The 20,222-nt window shown below is 41.1% G+C and overlaps 1 protein-coding gene across 7 annotated transcripts in view; it reads left to right on the top strand.

Annotated features, from left to right (window-relative positions):
- The first annotated feature begins 769 nt into the window (after positions 1–769).
- Positions 770–20,222, top strand: part of anks1ab (ankyrin repeat and sterile alpha motif domain containing 1Ab) — a 39,383-nt gene continuing 19,930 nt past the window's right edge. For all 7 annotated transcript variants that reach the window (XM_029432552.1, XM_029432554.1, XM_029432553.1 and 4 more), the window contains exons 1-3: positions 770–1,004; positions 14,059–14,131; positions 20,097–20,212. In XM_029432552.1, the coding sequence (XP_029288412.1) occupies positions 966–1,004; positions 14,059–14,131; positions 20,097–20,212 (228 nt within the window). In that variant the 5' untranslated portion in view covers positions 770–965. The remainder of the gene's footprint in view (positions 1,005–14,058; positions 14,132–20,096; positions 20,213–20,222) is intronic.

A 20,222-nucleotide genomic window follows, 5' to 3' on the forward strand; every position in this document is an offset into this window, starting at 1 on the left:
CCTGATTACCCCAGCTGTCAGTCTGAATAAGGCCGGGCTTTGGGATCCTCCCGTCCTACGATCTTCAGTACGGGGCAGAGCCGGTCCTCCTGGAGAGTCTAGGAAACAGCCTCAGAACAAGACAGACACAAAAACACAGAGCAGGGAAAGCACTTTGGGATGCTACTAGAGTCAGCAGGTAAGAGGATGCTAAAATTAAGACTTTTTCTGCTAAAAATGAGAGTTTAAGTTTTCAGACATCAGACTTTATACTGCTGGTTTCTTACTTCAGATTCTTCTTGGAATGTTCTCTTTGAAGAAGTGTATGACAACATTATGGCCTGATAAGAAAAACAGACTAATAGGGGAAAGTGTATCCCAAACAAAAGTTACAGTTGAGAGGCTAAAGGAGGCTCTTTGAGGCAGCCAGCCACTAAGGGGAGGGCAACAGGATACAACTAGTGGGTGGACCTCGATGATTGTTTCTGTGAACAAGTCTCTCACTTACATGCTTCCTTTCCCTCCAGACAGGAGCACTGTGTTTGAGTTGGAGGCAGATTCCTCAAATTCACAATATTGAATTAATCTGTGCCCTTCAGTACTATCATTCTGGCTTTCTGTAACCAGAAGTTTAAAATCTCCACCAGGATCCTGGATTACTCTCTGGACTGACTAAACGAGTCAGATTTCTGCAGGAAACTGAGGATCCTGAGCTGCATTTGGCAGCTCCAAAAACAATGGCAGAGTGCATACAGGATGCCAAGGAGATCCAGAATCCAAAAGCTGGCATTAAGGACTCGAGAGAAGTTTCAACTGAGCCTACATCGGTGGCAGCGGTCAAAGTCAGACCTGCTGACCTGGGGCTGATCCGAAGCTTGTCCAAGTCGGACTCTGACTTGTTGGCGTCACCTCTCGGAGGAGAGGAGGATGGAGGTTTGGCTGTCCGCAGTGGGTCCGTGTCTAACTGCAGCTCTGGGCAGCCGTCCATGGAGCGCATGCCTTCTTTTGCCTCTGAGTGGGATGAGGTAATACTCCAGCTCTGGGGAATGGAAACAAGTGGGAGGGTGTAGATGACGGAAGGAATGGCACTGTCACTGTTAAGTCATGGATAGGCTTTCAAGTAAAGTGTGTTAATGTCCTTAAAAGAGTGTGTTAGCAAGTGTGAATGTGGGGGAAAAAAAGAGAGGCCGAAAAAAGATGCAACTGAGGATTAGTGAGGAAAAAAAGAAGAAATGGGAAAGCAGCATTTTTCAGGAGAGGAAGGAAGGAAGGAAGGAAGGAAGGAAGGAAGGAAGGAAGGAAGGAAGGAAGGAAGGAAGGAAGGAAGGAGTGCAGTGGGAGCACTATGACAGCGATCAGAGGAGTCTATCAGAAGCAGTGATCGACTGTAGTAACTTTACCCAGGCTGTTGGCATAGAGTGCCTGTGGGTGAGAGCTTGAATGCATGAATGGCTTGATCACTTGCACCGACCTCCCTGTAGCAGCCCTGGCATCTAAGACTAATTGGGCTTGTGCTGTCATTCCTCATCCACTCAGTACATGTCTCAGGGGCCGACCCACGCTTCCACTGTCTCCTCCTGCACTCCTCTGGCTCCTTTACTCCGTCTTACGCCATCTACTTTCAGTCCTCTGTGAGCAGCCCCCCCCCCCCCCCCCAACCATCCCCAAAAGCTTTAACTTGTGATTTTTGAGCACTTTTGAGCTTCAATGCAGTACATCCTGAAGCCCTGCAAAGACCCTGAAATTAATAATAATTTATTACCAAAACCTCCAAAGGCACTTAAATAGTCAAAAACCTGTGGGGACAATAACTGATGACTATAATAGAGTATATTATTATCATAGTGCACAGCTTGGAGGCAAAATTATGTGATTTATTTTTACCCACAGCAGACAAGAACATCTCTGACACTTTCTGCTGAGTGTTTAGTCACAACGATTAAAAAAATAAGATCTTATTAGGTTAAGTTTAGGCATTGTACAATAACTGATATCTTGGCTAGCAACTTGTTTAAGTAGCAGTGAAAAAGCCTGTTTAAGAACAGTTCTTTCACTTTTTGTATTTTTTTTTTCTTGTGGATTTGACAATTCCTGACAAAGACAATACAGAAAGACACAATTCCTGAGCAGAACTGTCATGAAGTCCAAGGTAATATTCTGAAAACATATATTCAAGACGTTATTTATCTTGGCGGCCTTCTTCCAAGCTTTAAAACGTGCCAGGACTGCAGCTAACATTATGTACACAGAGGACATGTCCAATAATGTAACATTTCTGTGAATGTACGGGGGTGTTTAAGGACATGACCTTCTGTGATTACACAAATATTACACACGTTGGGAGGATTGTGATATTACATTAGAATATCTTGTAGTATGATACAATTTAGTTCAGTTCCCCAAAAAGATGCAGAATTCTTCCTCACATGCTGTTCTGAGCTGTCTTTTAAAGGTGCTGGTCGTGCTTGTTTTTCACACTGTGTGTTTGCTTTGAAACAATCAAGCATCCTCCCTTCAGTTTGATGCATTTAGATTTATTAGAATTTTAACTATGCTGTATACAAGTCAAGGAGGTTATGTTTCGGTTTGCTTTTTGTTGCTTTTTGTTGATTTGTCCGTTGGTTTGTTTGTTTGTGTCATAGTCAGGAGGATAACTGAAAAAATACTCCCCCAAATTTCATGAAACTTGGTGGAAGGCTGTAGCACTGGCCAAGGAAGAGCCCATTACATTTTGGGCGGATACATGCGTTATTTTCACTTATAGAAACGTAGGCTAAATACACACTTATTGAACTAATAATTATACTCTCCCTCACATGTGAGTTGTCTGCCTAAACTGTCTGCAATAATAAGTGTGGCTGTTTCGTTTCTTTTAGTCTCGGTCGTGACCTAGTGTTGTCCACATTTGAACTTGAATCGACCTTGAAACTGCTGATAGTTGGATTTGGTCTTGTCTTGGAGTCGATTTATAGTCACAGACATACGTATGTACCTTTTTCATCCCTACAACAAAGATAGTTGGGTGTCACCTCAGAGTACTTTGACATCTTGAGCTTTTACTTGGTTCTGTGTGCCACTCTTTGTCATCCCTCCCTGTCCCGTGCCTGCTCTCTGCTCCACCCTGTGCTCTCTAAAAAAATGTTTATTCAGGCGGTGTTGGGTGGGGTGTCCTGTTCTCAAGGGCATCCTGTTTTGCAGCTGCTCCAGAGTGTCTGTTTCTCTTCCAGATTTCAAGGGATTTGTTTGGGTTGGACATATGTGTGTGTGTGTGTGTGTGTGTGTGTGTGTGTGTGTGTGTGTGTGTGTGTGTGTGTGTGTGTGGAGAGGTCAAAAATTTACTCTGGCTTGTGAGTATATCTAAAGAAGCGATCAACCACCATCAAACATTGAAGCGACACATGAGGCTCAGAGGGAGGCTGGGCTTTAGATCAGATGTATAAACACACACACACACACACACACACACACACACACACACACACACACACACACACACACACACACACATATGTCAGTACATGTGCACTACTGAATACGAATGCTGGTATTCAGATGTTGTTACTATAAAACGGAAGTTATGAGTTTAAGTATAAACCCCATTGACATTTTCAGTGGTATATATACATTTTGAATTTTATTATGTCTGTCAGCTTGTGTAACAGCGGACCATTTTTAATAAAGTCTTAAAGGCCACCACATAAAAAAAATACAATTATAGTGCAGTAACAGACGTAAAGTGCATTCAAATACGTGGAACACAGCCCCGCATTTCACACTCTATTTATGTCCTGAGTTTAAGAGATTCACTGAGAGAGGGATGCAATCATTTGAATAGCTACAGGCACCTTGTCCTGTACTTAATTAGAACCATACAATGTCTATCTAATGGGTGCAGTTCTTATTCTGTATACAGGATATGGGACAATCTTTTTTTTTAGCTTGTTTAATAGTCTTCTCAAAGAGCATTTTGAGGGAGGGATGCTCCCTAACCCCCATCACTTTCATTGCTGTGTGGACCAGTCTGTTTATTTGGGATTTTAACTTATCTGAAATATAACCAAACCAAGCTGTGAGCATTTCCTGGTTGTCATGTGACATCAATAAATAAATAAATACAATTATTAAAAACATACCATGAGCTAGCCAGTTCCTTTAAAACAGTTTTATTTATTTCAATTATTATTATTATTTTTAACTTTTCTTGAACTATCAGAATAGAGTCATGAATGGGAATTAAATAGAAAAAGTTCCCACGTTAAAGAAATCTAATTATGCCGTTAAGATTGACGCCATGGGCGTAGATGAACGTTGGTGATGATAATGATGGCGTTTGATAACGCGGTAGTTTACGTTTACGTCACTGTTAACGTCACACATATAACGCTCCGACGTTACGTCAACTGCCGTGACACAAGTTTAACCGCGTTAGGATTGACATTTTCAACTGTAAGTGAAATTTTCACTTTTTGTTTCTCTTGTTAGTTGTGCTAAGTGGACGTTTTGTCTCATATAGCTATTATTTCATGGACATTGTTGTAACTTTAGTTAGCTAGCTAACGGTAGCTGTAGTTAACGCTAGTTGCCTTAGCTAACGTTAGCCACACTACAACTGAAACCTGCATAACGTGAGAGCTAGTTTACGCTAACGTTTCATTTGACAAACTTGATTTTGAAGTGGAGAATGTAACGCTAATCAATTAGTTAGCTAAATGAATGTCCACCAGAACGTTTTATTTATTTGTATGTACTTTTTATTTTACCAGGATATCCCATTGAGATAAAAAAAAGACCTGCTCAAGGTAACGTTAGCATCTCTACAAAATCACAACTCTTGACACAATGTTAGAAGCTACAACATTCACAATAACACACAGCGACATAAGACAGTGGCCTCTCAAGAAACAAACCACATGCCTCCATCACCACATTCTTTAGGATGCCCTTGAATTCATCAATGGATATATATACATTTAATGTTAGATCTTTTTGCAGATAATTTCATGCCCAACGTGCATAATAGGAAAGTGAAGACATACCCAGATCTGTCAAAACCCAGGGTACAATAACAAACAACCACTTTTTTTTATATTCAAAAGAAACACTTAATACTTTTCACAGTTTTAGAAAACCCCCATAAATAGTCATAATGCAGGACAGGGCTCATTAGCAATAGTTATGAGCTCTTTAATAATAATAATGATCCCTGCTCACACTGTGCCATTTCAAACGAAACACAATAGTTGCACTGAGTGAACCAACACTGTTGGTGGGGAAATTGCTATCTTGTTCTTCTACAATCCCTTTATCTCTGAATGGTACTTGCCACCTTAGCTGTAGGACATACTTTATTTATATTTTTTACTAGTTTGAGTTTGAAAGGGTACTTCACCACAATCTGTTAGCTATTTCATGTTACCATAGCACATATCTGACACATTAAGCCATCTTCAATTTTGTTTTCAATTTTAAAAGGCTTTTGTCAATATCCGTCATTTAGCAAATTTAATTGTGTCTCCTGTTAAACTTCATTGCAGCTGCCATGAAACAATTGAACATCCAACAGAAACAGGAAACATGCACGACTAAACAGCACAATTGATCCATAAGGTACATCCAAATATTAATACTGTACCACACATAACATAAATAAACCTTAAACTGTAATACTCTTGCATTTCACTATCCTTTACACACTGTACTAATAATAGAAATGGCACATATTATTAAGGTGATTGACATCTTCATCACATCTGTTTAATATTCAAAAGGCAAAGGTTAACCCAACCACATGTTACAGATGCTTGAGTGGCTTCATTCATGTGTGTACTCTAAATTTCCCAGCAGTATTCCTCAGGTCATTACACATGCAAACTTTTAAAGTGCATATTGTGTGTGTGTGTGTGTGTGTGTGTGTGTGTGTGTGTGTGTGTGTGTGTGTTAATATCTATTTTATACAGTCTGTGGTTTATATGCTGCTACTCCTACTAATGGCTGTGGTTTTACTTAACACAACACATTGGGACCGCTAATGAAATTCCCATATTTTTATTATGTTAACTTTGGTTTATTATAATCTTATATATTTGATATGTTTCCACACCTTTTGTTATATAATAATTTTGAAATTGGTAGTGTTGAATAAATAAAGTATGTCTTCTTTTTCTAAAAGAGCTTTACCATAGAATAAACTTCTATGAATTTGAATTGGCCACAGTGAAAGTGAAATAGAATGAGTTTACAAAAAACATCTTCATGTTGGTAAATCCAGTGAAATATAGAGGAAATGTTTTCAAAGTACATGTAAACTGGTTTATAATTCATATCAGAGAGCCACGGCAGAGTGAACCCATCCCAAGATCTGGTTAGACAGATGTGGTACATGAATATGAGAGCAGTAGGGATGGTGTTGGTGGGGGCTGGGTGGGGGGGGAGGCACAATCCTGTTTCACCTGCCACATTGCCTGGAAAATCTCTCACCAGGTGTAACTATAGAGCGTATAAAATAGTAACACATGAGACACCACATTGTATCTTACCCGCTGTTGTTAAAAGCTGTTGTTCCACACATGCCTGTTCAAATGCTGTTGTGTGCTTTTGAAGAAAATGGAAGTTTGCCAGTTTGAAAATAGCAATTTGAGGATTTAATTGTGAAGGAACAGTCATGGTGGCCTTTCAGTTTCATGACTTAATTTTTTGTATTATGTTATTTAGTAAAGGAACAATGTTTTTAATTTTTAATATAAATTCAGAAACTGAAATCTGTCTTTCCTATTGTCAGACTAACTAATCAGAATCACTTCACAGCGAGACACAAGGAGAACAAAGAGAGGAAAATAAAAGTGAAGAATAGGACAGAACTATTATGTACACGTATATAAATATGTATATATAAAAACCACAAATGAACAACAAAAAAAAAGTGTTCTATAATTTCTAAATTACATAAATAATGCAAAGAAATAATTATTGAATACATTCTAGACTTGTGTTGATGTTTATCATGTCTAGATACAGTATCTATATGCCGTATATACAGCGATTTATTGACAGTGCAGATGATATGTACATGTAAAACAGGGGTCACTAACAGGCGGATCGCGGTCAGAGTCCGGACCCAGACGCCGACCTATACGGACCCGGACTTATAATCAATAAATTATTAAGAGATTTTCCATTTTGACGGGGCGCTTCTATTTTAACCGGCGCAGCTTCATTCCGCTGTGTTTCGCGAAGGGCGGGGCTTTGCACCCGACACACACACACACAAACAGAGCGGAGGAAAGGAGAGGAGAGAACAAAAAAATCACGTTATGCGTAATCAGTTTGACACTTTGTATGATTATTAAACTATAAAGTTGTATTAAAAAATATATTCTGTACCCACAAGCAAAGTAATACATCTATGAGACAAAGCTAAGCAGTCATGTCACAATGCCTTTCCACATTTATAATGCACCATGAAGGCCATCATGACTTTACTATGATCATTCTTAGTAGTTTTTTTTGTGTAGTGTGGTTTCAAAGCTGTCAAATGAATAAAAAACAATCCAAATCATGAGGACTGCTGGATAGAATTACGTGATCTGGGTCTTGTATCATGTGGAGTTACTGGCCCATCTGTCTTTATTGACAATAATACTGAGGCGGTAATTCTGTTTCCAGGCCAGCGCCAGTGAGGCAGGCAGCCTTTTTGGTTAGTTTATTATATCCAGCCATCATTCCCATTATCTGTTCTGCTTTGGGCTCAATGCCTCCATTTATGTACAGGAGACATGCTCTCAGTGGACAATGTTGTACTCCCTATTGCTAAAGCACATTGTTAAAGATTATTTCACATTATTACAGTTGTATTAGCTAGCATGTAGTTGAATAGATGAGAAAGATTCAATTGCATCACAAGCTGAATTAAAAACACATTAACACTGTTACCACTATACACAAATGTATCTGCTTAATTTCTCATTCATCTGTTGATTAACAATATCTCCCCACAATGCAATGCACAAATGAAATCTCGAAGCAGATCAAAGTTTGACACATTGTGGATGGTGAGGCAGCTTCAGGAACGTCTTGTAGAATAAAAAAGGAAGTAAACGGGTTGCTTTCTCCTTTTTTAAGTTTAATTGGCAGTAGTGTTCACAGTGTGATTGACAGCTCATGTCTCATACAGCTGGTACAAAATGATAAAGTATAGACATTTCTTGTATTCTGACTGCGTCGAGTAAAATACAAAGATAAGCGTACTGTGTAGAATTACTGTTTAATGTAGAATTGGGACACAGCTGGTTTCCACAAAGGCTTCTATTATATTTGCTGATTTATTGATCTGTTTTATGTTTGTGTTCTTCAAAGCCCATAACTGACTGATTAATCATTAAAGAGGTGGCATTAATGCTAATGGACTGTAAGTTTAGTGACACCTTTTGACACTTGGAATTGATTGTCTTAATAACTTGTGATGCAATTATTGTACAGTTTGATCATGTCTGCACCATTTCCGCCATTTTTTCCCATTCTCTGTGCCCCATGCCAAATCAAAAAAACAACAGTGGACTATAACCCATTGCCCAAAATGATTGGCTGACAGGCAACATGTTGCTCCTGTTGGTCAGGCCAACACCCTGGGTGGTAGCTTGCTGCCATTGGTGTCTCTGACACTGCATGCATCTTTTTGAGCTGAACTATTGATGGACGCCCTGTTTCTATTTATTCATGTCCCTCTCTTGGAAAGCGCTGCAATGGAAGAGGAACGGCTAATTTGTGAAGTTAAAATGAGGAGTTACTTGCTGTTGGCCATATTGTATGCTAGCCCCGTAAATATCACAATTGTGTGTTTTTTCTCTTTAAAAAGTATAAATGTTGGAAGATAGCAACTGCTACTCACCCACGATTATGTGGTTACGTCTCTAGTCTGATCTGGAGCGCAGAGCTGATCAGTACGTGGTGTGTTTACATGACGTAACAGAAGTGCGTATTTACCGCTCGCTTGCTGTGTCACTCACTGCCATCATTGTGGTTGTTGTTGAATTATTCCTTATTCAGCTTCTAACGCTACATCAAGTGTGTTACCTTGTGTGACCCCGTAATGACGTGCGTTCAGTGTAGGTTTTTGTTTTTACAATTCTGTGTGTGTGTGTGTGTGTGTGTGTGTGTGTGTGGATCATTGGGAACTTTTCCAATTCATTTTATTTACATTAGAATATTCAATTTCCTGGTTTACTTAAGTATTTCAGGACTCCAACTTTGCTCTCATGGAACAGTGCCACATATATTCGTTATATTTTTTAGGGGCAGTGAAGCACATAATGAGTGTAGGTATAATAAGGCCTGTAGAGGAACTCAGACGTTCACTGACTCAGGATAAAATTGTCTGACCCCTGGCCATTATGGAGCTCTCTTTAAGTAACAAGCACGGTCTCTAACATATTGAAGCCACGTTCATTCAAGTCAGCAATCTGTTGTACGTTCATTGCCTGAATAAAAGATGCAGCCTATGTTGTTCGTCTAATCTTTTTGAGGTTATTTTGGATCCAATCAAAAACACAAACCCAAGATCAGGAGCAATTTAAGTTGGGCCTGACTTCATCGAGTTGTACGAGAAAGCGTGAACCCAAGGTCTGCTTTTGGTTCAGGCTTTTTTTGTTTGTTTTCCTGCTCCAGTACATTTCTGCAGTTTTTTGTGTAAGTCTTGCTAAAGGTTAATGTACCCCGAGAGTTAAATGATGTGACCGCCAAGGACTTGTTTTTTTCTTAATCTCTGAAATAAAATCAATACCAATTCTCAGAGGAGTTGTTCTGAGGAGGCTCCTGGACAAAATAGGGAACATGTTTCTTTTGCAGTTTTGAGTTTGAGAAGAACAAGTCATAATATCCAGAGGTAATGCAGAATAAGGACATGAATTGATCACAACAATTCGGCCACCCATTTGAGTTATATTGGAAATAAGAAAAAATGATTTCACCTTACTATCAGATATTTTTCACTTTTAAAAATTGAAGAAAAACGTTTAAAAAAGGTGACATACAATGGATATTTTTTGCAGTGTAGGCAGGAATTGAAGCACAGATCAACCTGTATTAACATGTAAACCACTTCATGATGTAGAGCTTACCCATCACTCAGAGTTGAGTACCAGTGATTCAATGACGATCCACCCAGAGCCCCATGTGCTTCATAACTGCACTCTCAATTATATATCTGTGTGAATAGATCTTCTGAGCTGATTATTTCCATTCTGCTCACAGACATTCACTGGAAAGCGCTCTTTGTGTCAAATTAATTCCCATTGAAAGCTGGCTCGCAGGTCAAGGTTACTGCACCTTTCCCGTTTTTAATGCATATCCAATAAGGACAACTCAATATTTAACTCGACTCCATGCATACTCACTCACTCACTCACTCACTCACTCACTCACTTATTTGTTGTTGTACTTTGTGGTGCTGTCGAACTGTATTGCAGTATACAGAGATGTTTCTGTCACTTAGCCTTCCCTCATGGATATAAATGTTGTGGACAAAATAATGGAAATGCCTGTCAGCTTGTTCCTCAGAATCAGGTTATAAATGAATTCAAACCATTAGAAATATTAAAAAGGAATGGTTGGACATTTTGGGAAATATTTGCTTTCTTGATACCAAACAGGGCTCTATAGACTATAAACAGGGGTTTGTCCAAAGGTTAAAATAAAGTCCAGCTTATTAGTATAGTAGTCGGCAGATTCTGTTACCTTCGCACTGAGCCAAGCTAGCTGTTTCCAGTCTTTACGGACAGACATGAGAGTGGTATCAATCTTCTCAGCAAGAAAGAATGTTCCAAAATGTTTAACCATTCATTTTAATATTTTTTATGGTTTCAAAGTTTATGGCTGAGTAAGGCTAACGTGTATTTAGTATTTAAAGATGCTAATGGGACAGCACAGTAGTGCTGTGGTTAGCGCAGCTGGCTTCAAACCTGCCAGCTGGCTGGTTTGTGTGGCATTGAATGTGGTGTTAATGTGAGCGTGAATATTTTTTCTGTCCCTGTGATTGACTGCCAAACCCTGTCCAGGGTGTTCCTCGCCTCTCTTCCAAGGTCAGCTGGGATTGGCTTCAGTCCCCCTGCAACCCTCAAGGATAAGCGGGTATAGCTAATGGACTAAATGACCTGAGTTCACATGGAAACTCTTATTTCATGAAAACAAAAAATCAATTCAACATATGTCTACCCTATCCCAGTGCCAAACATCTAGCTATTCATACAGTGGATGAGGCTGCATGTGCATGATGTTATGAAATACTTCAGCACTTCAACTATGATGACGCTGGTTTCTCTAGAGGCAGCATTTGATGACTGGTTTTAATAAAGGTGCACTTAAGCGCAGCTGTAATGTAGTCCTGGAGTGTGTATGTGTGTGTGTTTGTGTGTGTGATATAGAATGTAACTGGGTTAATTTAAAGAGTGATGTGAGGTCTTAATTGCTGGAGGCATATGCCATGCGTCCCACGTGCCTGACTTCCAAATGAATCAAGGCTTTTCCACAGTGTTGATGCCACTAGCGAAGTGCATAGGGCTTTTTCAAACACTAAATATTACATCAAATAAGCCTGGCTGTGTCTCTGGTGTCACTAGTGAAAGCAGAATCAGCTTTTCAGGCTTCCAAAAAAAAACTTCCTCGCTAATTGTGACTAGACTACACTTATTCTAAATTTAGTTCCCAGCCTGATCTGCAATAGTTCACACAAAGAATTTTAGGTGACCCCGGCCTTGTTTTAATTTGTCAAAACATGTACTTGCGGATATCCTTTTTTCTACAATAGTCAAATAGTATGGAATTCTATTAATATGTATAGTCTTTATAATAGGGTGAATGGTACATTTGTTCTGTGTATGACGTCCTGTTGTCCTTGACGTATGAAGTGTCAGCAAGTAGTGTGGCGCTCTGTAGACAAATTGCTTAAACCAGCGACAAGTGATTATTATTCAAATATGCTGTACATATGATAAAACCCAGACTCCTTCTTTTAGTTGCAATGTCATGACTCATGAATATACTACAGTGTATATTTATATGGAAGAAATGTGACGTTGGGTACTTCAAAATGAACTGTCTGTTCCAATCGAGCTTAATGAAATCAGTGAAACACGATCCTTGTATTTGAATGTTTAATAAGATGGAACAGAGACGGGACATTAGGATAACAACTCATCTCACACCTGCTGCAAGTGGTCCCACCTTATTCAGTTTTCATGCTGTTGTATTTAAAGGAATAGTTTTGGACATTTTGGGGACTTATCCACCTTGTTGTTGAGAGTTGGAAGAGACGATTGCTAGCAGTCACATATCTGTTCAGCCAGCATGAGCCAGCTGGCAAGCTTAGCTTAGCAAGCCTGGCTCTGTCTGATGGTAATGACATTTGCTTACTACCTACTTTGTTTAAATAAGAAAAAAACAAAGAATTAAAATGACTTTTTTTGGTTTGTGTGAGGAACTATTTCTTGGCTACACACAGTGACTTCCTGTCGTTACCTTGAGTTTGACGGGGACCAGCCTAACACCCCATAAAAGCACAAATAGTTAGTTTTTTATCTGGATTAAACAAATGAGATGTGTTTGTTAAATGTTTATTAGTAGGTTCTCCAGGTGCAAGTAGGTAGATTGGCTCTGAATAAAGAAATGAACAACGTTTATTTCTCTGCCTACTTTGTAACATACTGTATCTAGCGCCAAAAGCACTTTGTTGGAACTTGATTTACTGTTATCAAGCAAATAAACAAAAGCAAACAACCTGGAAATGTATTTTGGTTCTCCTGGAAAGCCAGAGACTTCTTAAATAAACATTTTTGGCTCTAAGCCCCTAAACAACTCTTCTCTGAGTTGCTCTGTAATCTCCTGCATGCAGCATTGTGCTCACTTAACCTTGCAGTAAGCTGTTGCCTTCTTCTGTGAAGCTTAAATAATACAGGTCTGAGAGGGCAATGAAACACTCACTAAGAAACGGTCAGCAACAGATCTGAATCTTTGGAGGGTTAGTTTGTGCAGTACTCTGGATTTGGCTTCAGGACTGCCTAACAGGCCTCAATAATTTTGAGTTTCATAAGCTACTATACTCAGGGCTCGAAATACCACGGCAGTGCATGTCAAATTTGAGCTGTGTACGTAATTCTCAGATCTACATGCACCGTTGCATGTAAGTGTTCAAGGCTGCCAACTCTCATGCGTTGACGCTCTCGTGCCACACCTTCATTTTCTCACGCAATGAAAAACTAATTTATAACTGATAACGTCGCAGCACAAAAAACACAGACAGACGAGACGGAGCAGTACCGTAAAACACTATTCGTACTCGTTTCTTAATGCACGTCTATTCATGCTGTACTGTTAATTGGAGCGACCACAAAGCACTGCAATAATATCTCACATTCTATACAACAGTTTCCATGATAGGTTTGCTGAGAAGCACTGGATTTCAAAATGTCCTTGACTAGAACAAGAAACAATTTGAAGTAGTTTCTCTGTAATGTACATTAATGAACACTGAAACTACTTCACAGTAACTGTCGTGCATTACTGTATAGCAATGTACGGGAAAAGTCAGCTCATAATGGCCTTCGTGGAAGTGCAGAGAAAGAAGGGCAAACACTCCCAAATGCTGCAGTAAAACATGTTTTGGTGCAAGTAAAAAGAAATTGGTGCATGCGGCATGTCATTTTATGTACACAGAAAAAAAGTTTTTCGAGCCGTGCAGATTGTAATTCAGCTCATCACCTCGCTTTGTTTTTGCTGAGTAGTGGGTTAGTCATTGAATTGCTGTCCACGTTGGACTGTTGCTTGTAATCCATCATTGCAAAGCAGCCTGCCGCCTCCCCAATACTCCCAGCACCAGCAGCTCTCTGTCCTGACTCCTCGCCCAGTGCTACTCCTCTGGTGTTCCTGTTTTCTAATTGGTTTGACTGTGGTGGGATGGAGGAGGGTTAGACCGGAGTTAAGTACGTGCATGTTTTGAATAATTTCATAGGATCCCCACTGTTCTGTATTGATTTATTATTCATTAGTAGTTGTTGGCATTTTCTTGTGTTTCATGCTTGTTCTCCTTAACAGATTGAGAAGATAATGAACTTGATTGGAGCAGGCATTGAAACATCCAAAGAGAAACGGCCCACACCAAGCTCAGGTAATGCCTCACCACCTATTATGTTTTCATGATGATAGAATTTTTAATTTATGCAAAATGAACGAGGGTTTTTTTCTTCCAGAGTTATGACTGTGGTGTGTAATTTATTGGTTGGTTAATGCAAAATGACAACTGGGTCTGGGGGATTAGGTGAGTCCTATTCATTAACTATTTACAGCTCTTAATTGGTGCTGCATTCATGATAGCCCCTTAGAGTTCATTGGAGGGGAATTATGTTATGTTAGCACCAACCAAACTTTTAACACCCTGTTAGTGATTACATTTGTGAGCAGCTTCTCTACGAGCTGCTGTTCAGTATTCAAACACACCTTCAGAGAGGATGGAGGGGAGTTTCTTTTTGTACTTATAAGTCACAGAGATTGAAGAGGACGTTTGTTTGGAACGTTGTATTTATTTGTTACACACAAGGTTTTCACTTTGTGCAAAATGTAATTGTAAATTCCCTCACTGTCATATTTCTTGTTCTCTGGAGTTACTGTAGATCTCAATAGGGCTTGAATTGATAGTACGCTTCATCAAGTGTCCTTCAGGCAGTGCAGAGGGAGAAGCCAGCTGGCATCAGCTCAGTTTGTTTAGATAACACTCCTGGGTTGATACAGTGTAAACATACCTACATTAGTTAGAGACTCTGCCATAAGGTGGTTTCATCATATTGTGTAACAGCTCCTCCGGGTATGCACGGGACCGCCTTTTATGAAGGCTCATCAGATTTATTAAGATAACATCTTCATTAGTTATGCGCAATATGTTTCATGGCTTCACAATCTGCTGACCACCTTCCAAGCTGAAAGACAGAAACGGTAAAATATGTGGTTGCGATAAAAGTATATGAATTAACTGACGCAGAAAAGTGTAAAAAGAAATGACAATGTAATTAAGACAATTAAGACTTTTACTGCCGAGCCACCATTTAACCATACGTGTGTCAGTGTGTTCACTTCTTCCTGTCGGCCCATTACAAAGTCTTGAAGTGTCAATCCATTATGTTAATTAAAAGGTAAATGATTTAAATAGACCTATGCAAGCAATTAAACTAAATGCTGAGTGTACATTAAATCAAATCTCTTTTTGATTTCATATGCAAAATTTTTGTTTTAGTCATGAAAGGGAAAGATGAAGGTTGTGAAGAAGCTTGATTTATTTTAGCCTTTAGATAAATAAAAGCTACATCTTAATCAAATAAAAAGACACTTTAATTACTTAGCCCCTTCCAGAAACAAAACTCTTTTTCTCATGCCTTACATGAGAAAAACATTTAGAAACAGTTAGAAAGCAAATTAACAAACACTTTTTCATAATAAAATACAACATAAATCACCAATCATCATTACCATAACCACTTTTACCATCTTCATCTTAATATTCTCTAATGTTCAGTTCCTCCCAGGCTGCTTTGAACCATAACACAATATAATAATGACATTTTAAGTCAAACAGAGATGCATAATAGCAAAGCAATCCTAAAGCAAAGCTGGTTTCCGTCCATGTGTTAATTTATGATTTTAATTGTAACTTGACTTCCAGCACACCCAAGCATTCTTAGATTAATTGCCATCCTAACAATTAAGACCTGAGGTTATTCTCCATTACATAAGAGGAAATATGTTGTTTGTTTTTTCTTCTACACGTATAGGTGTGTGCTATTTATAGGCCTTGTGGGGAGAACAGCATGCAGAAAGTGTCCCACATTCAGCTGAGTCATACAGTTGCTGCTCCGATTTTAATGTGAGATTGTGCAAGTAGTTCTGGGGGTTGAGAAGATGCTTTTGTTGCTCTTTTTGTACGTGTCGCTTAGTAAAGAGGTCATATTTATTTTTCCACAATGTAGCCTAATGAAATGGAACAAACAGGTACCCTTCAGAGTCATCACCAGGGGAGGAGAGAGAGAGAGAGAGAGGGAGGGAGGGGGGAAGGAGATGATGAGGGAGATTACACAAAGATGGAAACCTGAATTATCACTCTTCATTCCACTTTTTATCTTTTTATTTGGACAGAAGTGGGAAACCTTATCCTCTATTTCCTTGTATGTCGTCCCTCTCCTATCAGGAGCAAAGTGCAGCCAGTTCATCTTCACAAGCAGATATCTGATCATCAGATTTTTTGTGGCTACAAAATACAGCGCCATTCTGCATGCTCAAAGATGAGGTTGTTTGTGTTGTGTATCCATCACCGGTGCCTTGATTGTGTGCTAAGAGAGCGCTGAGTAAATGAGCTTAAAAAGAGAGAGGGAGTGGAGAGAGAGCTCAGCTAACGGCACACGGGAGGTATCGGCTCGGTCTGTGTACAGGCACACTCTGACGTTCAAAGCAAAAGAGTCCGCCTTCAGTTTCCCTGAATTAATTCAGCTTTGCAGCTCATTTTCTCCACTGCTTGGGTGTGTTGACAAGTAGCTAGTGCTTTTCTCCTGCTCTGATAAAGAGGCACGGCTTTATCTAGGTACAACCTCTACCTTTTCTTCCTCTGTAAATAGTTCTTTTTGGGTGCGTCTCCTTGGAGCCATGTCAAGACCCAGCAGTGCTCAAACAGTACAGAAACCCACTTGAATAGATTTGACAGCTTGGCCTGTTTAACAGGGGATAAGACAGTGACCCAGTTCCCCCCCCACGGAGGAGCATTGGATACTCTGTCAGTCAGTAATTAGGTCCTACTACCGTGGGAGGTGTTGCTGTCCCAAATGAATGGATGTAATTGGATGGGGTGGCGGGTATTTTTAACAGTCTTTGTCTGGATATTGTGGTGTAAGAGCAGACTTTGCTTTGAGGCTCAGGAGCGAAGAGTAAAGAAGGAGGAGGAGCTGTGGGATCTCGTAGTGAATCATAATTAGTCCACTTCAATCCTTCTTACGTCCTATTAGCATCTTATCTCGCCCATATGTTTCATCGCCTCCTCCTTTATTAGTCTTTCTCTGTTTCTTATCTGTCTCTTGCTCATTCTCTCCCTTTCTCACTCGCTCCCTCCTCCATCATCTTCCTCCTCAGTCAGGGCAAATCTGACAGCAGCTTCTCATCCTGATAACGAGTGATGAGCATTGGTCCTTGTGGATGACTGACGGCTCACGGAGACCTGGCCTTTTACCTGATCGTTAACGCCTGAACAACAGGGGTACAGGCTGTCAATTACAAAGGAGGTTCAATCAATAGCCCTTCACTTTGCTTCCCTCTGTTGGCACCGCTTCTCCATGCCCTGACTGCCTTACTGACTGGCTGACTACCCATCTGGGGATGTGTGAGGTGATTGCAAGCAGCTTGAAAGCCTGCATAACTACGCTCTGCTTGCAGCTGTATCCACATAACACCAGTAGGTGGGTGCTAAAGTCTACCACTCCCTGTGTAGACTATGGCACTGTATGTGAGTCTTCTTTCTACCCAGAATATATCTTAATTATATATTATCTCACTTGTTAATCCAGGCTTTTTCCTGTTCGTGTCATCTGTTGTTTTAAAAAAAAATGCTTGATATGAGAGCATCTGGAAGTACATAATGGGATTTGCCACTTTTCTTTTATGCTGTATGACTGAGTGAGCTGAGAAGAGACAGGACTTGAAGAGTGTCTTGTCTCTTCTTTTCTCCTCTCCTGTAAGAGTACATTAGAGACTTCTGCTGACATGAGTCACTGCTGCCCCCCCTTGTCCTATCGTCAAAGTAAGATGTAAATGGATTAAAGTCGTCTGCTAATAAGCAGGGGCTTGATGAAGCTCTTTGTTTCAATATCCCATGTTAGGTTTAAGTAATTTGCCGTTGCTCCTGCAGAAGAGGATCGGTTCTTCGTCATCCCTTTACATTCTTGGCAGAGAGAGATTTTTGGGCTCTCAGTGTTCGCTCCTTGCCTCTGATGGTGGTATCCTTTCTGCACTGGCAAGATCAGAGTGCCTCTGCAATTCTAATCAGTGCAGTGAGGGGAGAGAGTGGAGAGAGTGGTGGGGTAAGGTTAGAGAGAGACAGACAGAGAAGAGCGAGTGTGTGTGTGTGTGTGTGTGTGTGTGTGTGTGTGCATTTGTATGAGAAAAAAAAGGGAAGCAAGATAGAATGTGAAAGAGGTAGAGAGACAAACGATGAAGAGAGAGAAAGAGTGTGTGTGTTTGCTTTTGTCTGTGTTTGAGGACGAGAGGCAGGGAGCGAGACAGAGTGAGGGAGAGTGCAAGGCAGAGAGAGAGGGAGAGAGAGAGAGAGGGAGGGGAATTGATATAGTGGGAGAGTGAGGGAGAGAGAGGTGGTTACGTGGAGCAGCACCCCACTTCATCAGGCAGCATACGGCAGCCCTGCAGTGCGATCACACAGTGTGGGAATGGGGCAATGAGATCGAGAGAAAAAGAAAGAAAGCAGAGAGAGACGAGAGCGAGGAGGGGGGGGGAGTTAAAAAGAAGAGCTTGAGGGATTTGCTCGGATGAGAAAGGGGGATGATCTGAGTCTCTTGCCTGTCGTGGATGTGGGAAGGACGTGGCAGCAGTGGCTGAAGTTGAGGCAGATCTGTGGTCTCCTGTGTAGAAGTAGTCGGTGTCAGGACGTTATGCCCTGTGAGCAGTGAGGGGTAGCGTGTGTGAGCCAGGAGCAGCTGCTGTGACTGCATCTGCGCTGCCTGCATGTCTCAGACAGGCAGGGGATGCAGCAAACCTCTGCCCTGAGCACAGAGGCTGCTAGCTGTACCCAGCGAGGAGAAGAACCAGGTGGGCTGGGGTGGGAGAGGGGGGCGTCAGCCTCAGGAAGGAGCTAGCTTAACCTGCACTGTGGTCCTGTAGTGATCCCTGCTTCAGAGTGAAGAGGCTCACCTGCCGTCTGTTGGATCTGAACCTGGATTTACTGCTTTGAGAGATGAGAAGCACGTTCTCTGGCGGAGCGGCACGGCCAGCAGCCTGCTAAAGAGTGTGAATGCTGGGCAGCACTGGCACCACCAAGGACACTGAGCCTTTTTTCACTGGCAGACAGCTTACCAGGAGCTTTATCAAGGAATCTATATTTGGATTTGATAATGAATTGAGGAGTTTGGAATCGGCACACTCTGGAAATCCTAAGACAACGCTTCTTTTTTTGATGTAGGATTTACAATATGTCTACCTGACAATACTCCTTGTGGCTCTGGAGAAAAGAGGAACAATTATTTAAACAAATGTGTTTTCCTTGATCAAAAATAACACCAGTACCTCAACAGTACTTTAGAATGCTGCTACCTTCATTGTATGAGCCGTGTCCTAGCTCTCAAAGAGATTGACCAATGAAGCCATGGGACTCAGCCAGAGCTTTACAAGTATGTGGTGAAAACCGTGACAAATTTATTTTGGGGGAACTGAATATTTCTGTGTTACACCCTGATGGAGTAGTTTCTGATTTTAGAAAGAAATGACGGGGATAGTTTTAGGAGAGTAAATGATGTGTTATGTATGAAAATGTTTGATTTAGTGATAGATGTTTCCATTTTCTTGAAAATGATTTAGTCTCTTGACTTGTAGTGTTCAGAATTGTTATGTTGTTGGAATAGCTAGGCACTTGTTCTTAAACTCGCTCATCTGCTCACTAAAGGAATGTTTAGTGAACCCTGTTTGTTGGAAGATGCTGTAGTGGCTCAGTCCAACATAACTAACACTACCAAGCTTCAGATGGGCTTCCTTCCCTGCACTACCTCCACCCTCGCCTGACATTTTCAGTCAGTCACACTAACACCAGTGGGTGTATATTAGCCTAGTCAGTCCCCTGCAGGGCTTGAGCTAGGCCTGCAGCATTTCCTACCCTCCTCCTCCTTGTTTGAGTTAGCTGGGCCCCCACCCGTACCTTGGGAGCCCCTCACCCCCGGCCTGGACCCTGTCTCCCCCCCACCCCGCCTGGTGCTGCTGCACTCGGCTCTGCCTCTGCTGGCCGAGGATGATGTGGCAATGCCATGTGTCGTCCTCTGAGTGCCGCTGCTACCGGCTGAACGGCTTCTCCCTGCTGAAGCGCTTCCCTCTCTCGGCAGATGGGGCCTGTGGTAAAGCCCTGGACCAGCCGGTCGGAGAGTGGCTGGAGCAAGTGGGGCTGCCGCAGTACGAGAGCAAGTTCCTGCTCAATGGCTTCGACGACCTACGATTCATGGTGAGTCACC

This window comes from Cottoperca gobio, chromosome 5, assembly GCF_900634415.1.
Source record: "Cottoperca gobio chromosome 5, fCotGob3.1, whole genome shotgun sequence".
NCBI lineage: Eukaryota > Metazoa > Chordata > Actinopteri > Perciformes > Bovichtidae > Cottoperca > Cottoperca gobio.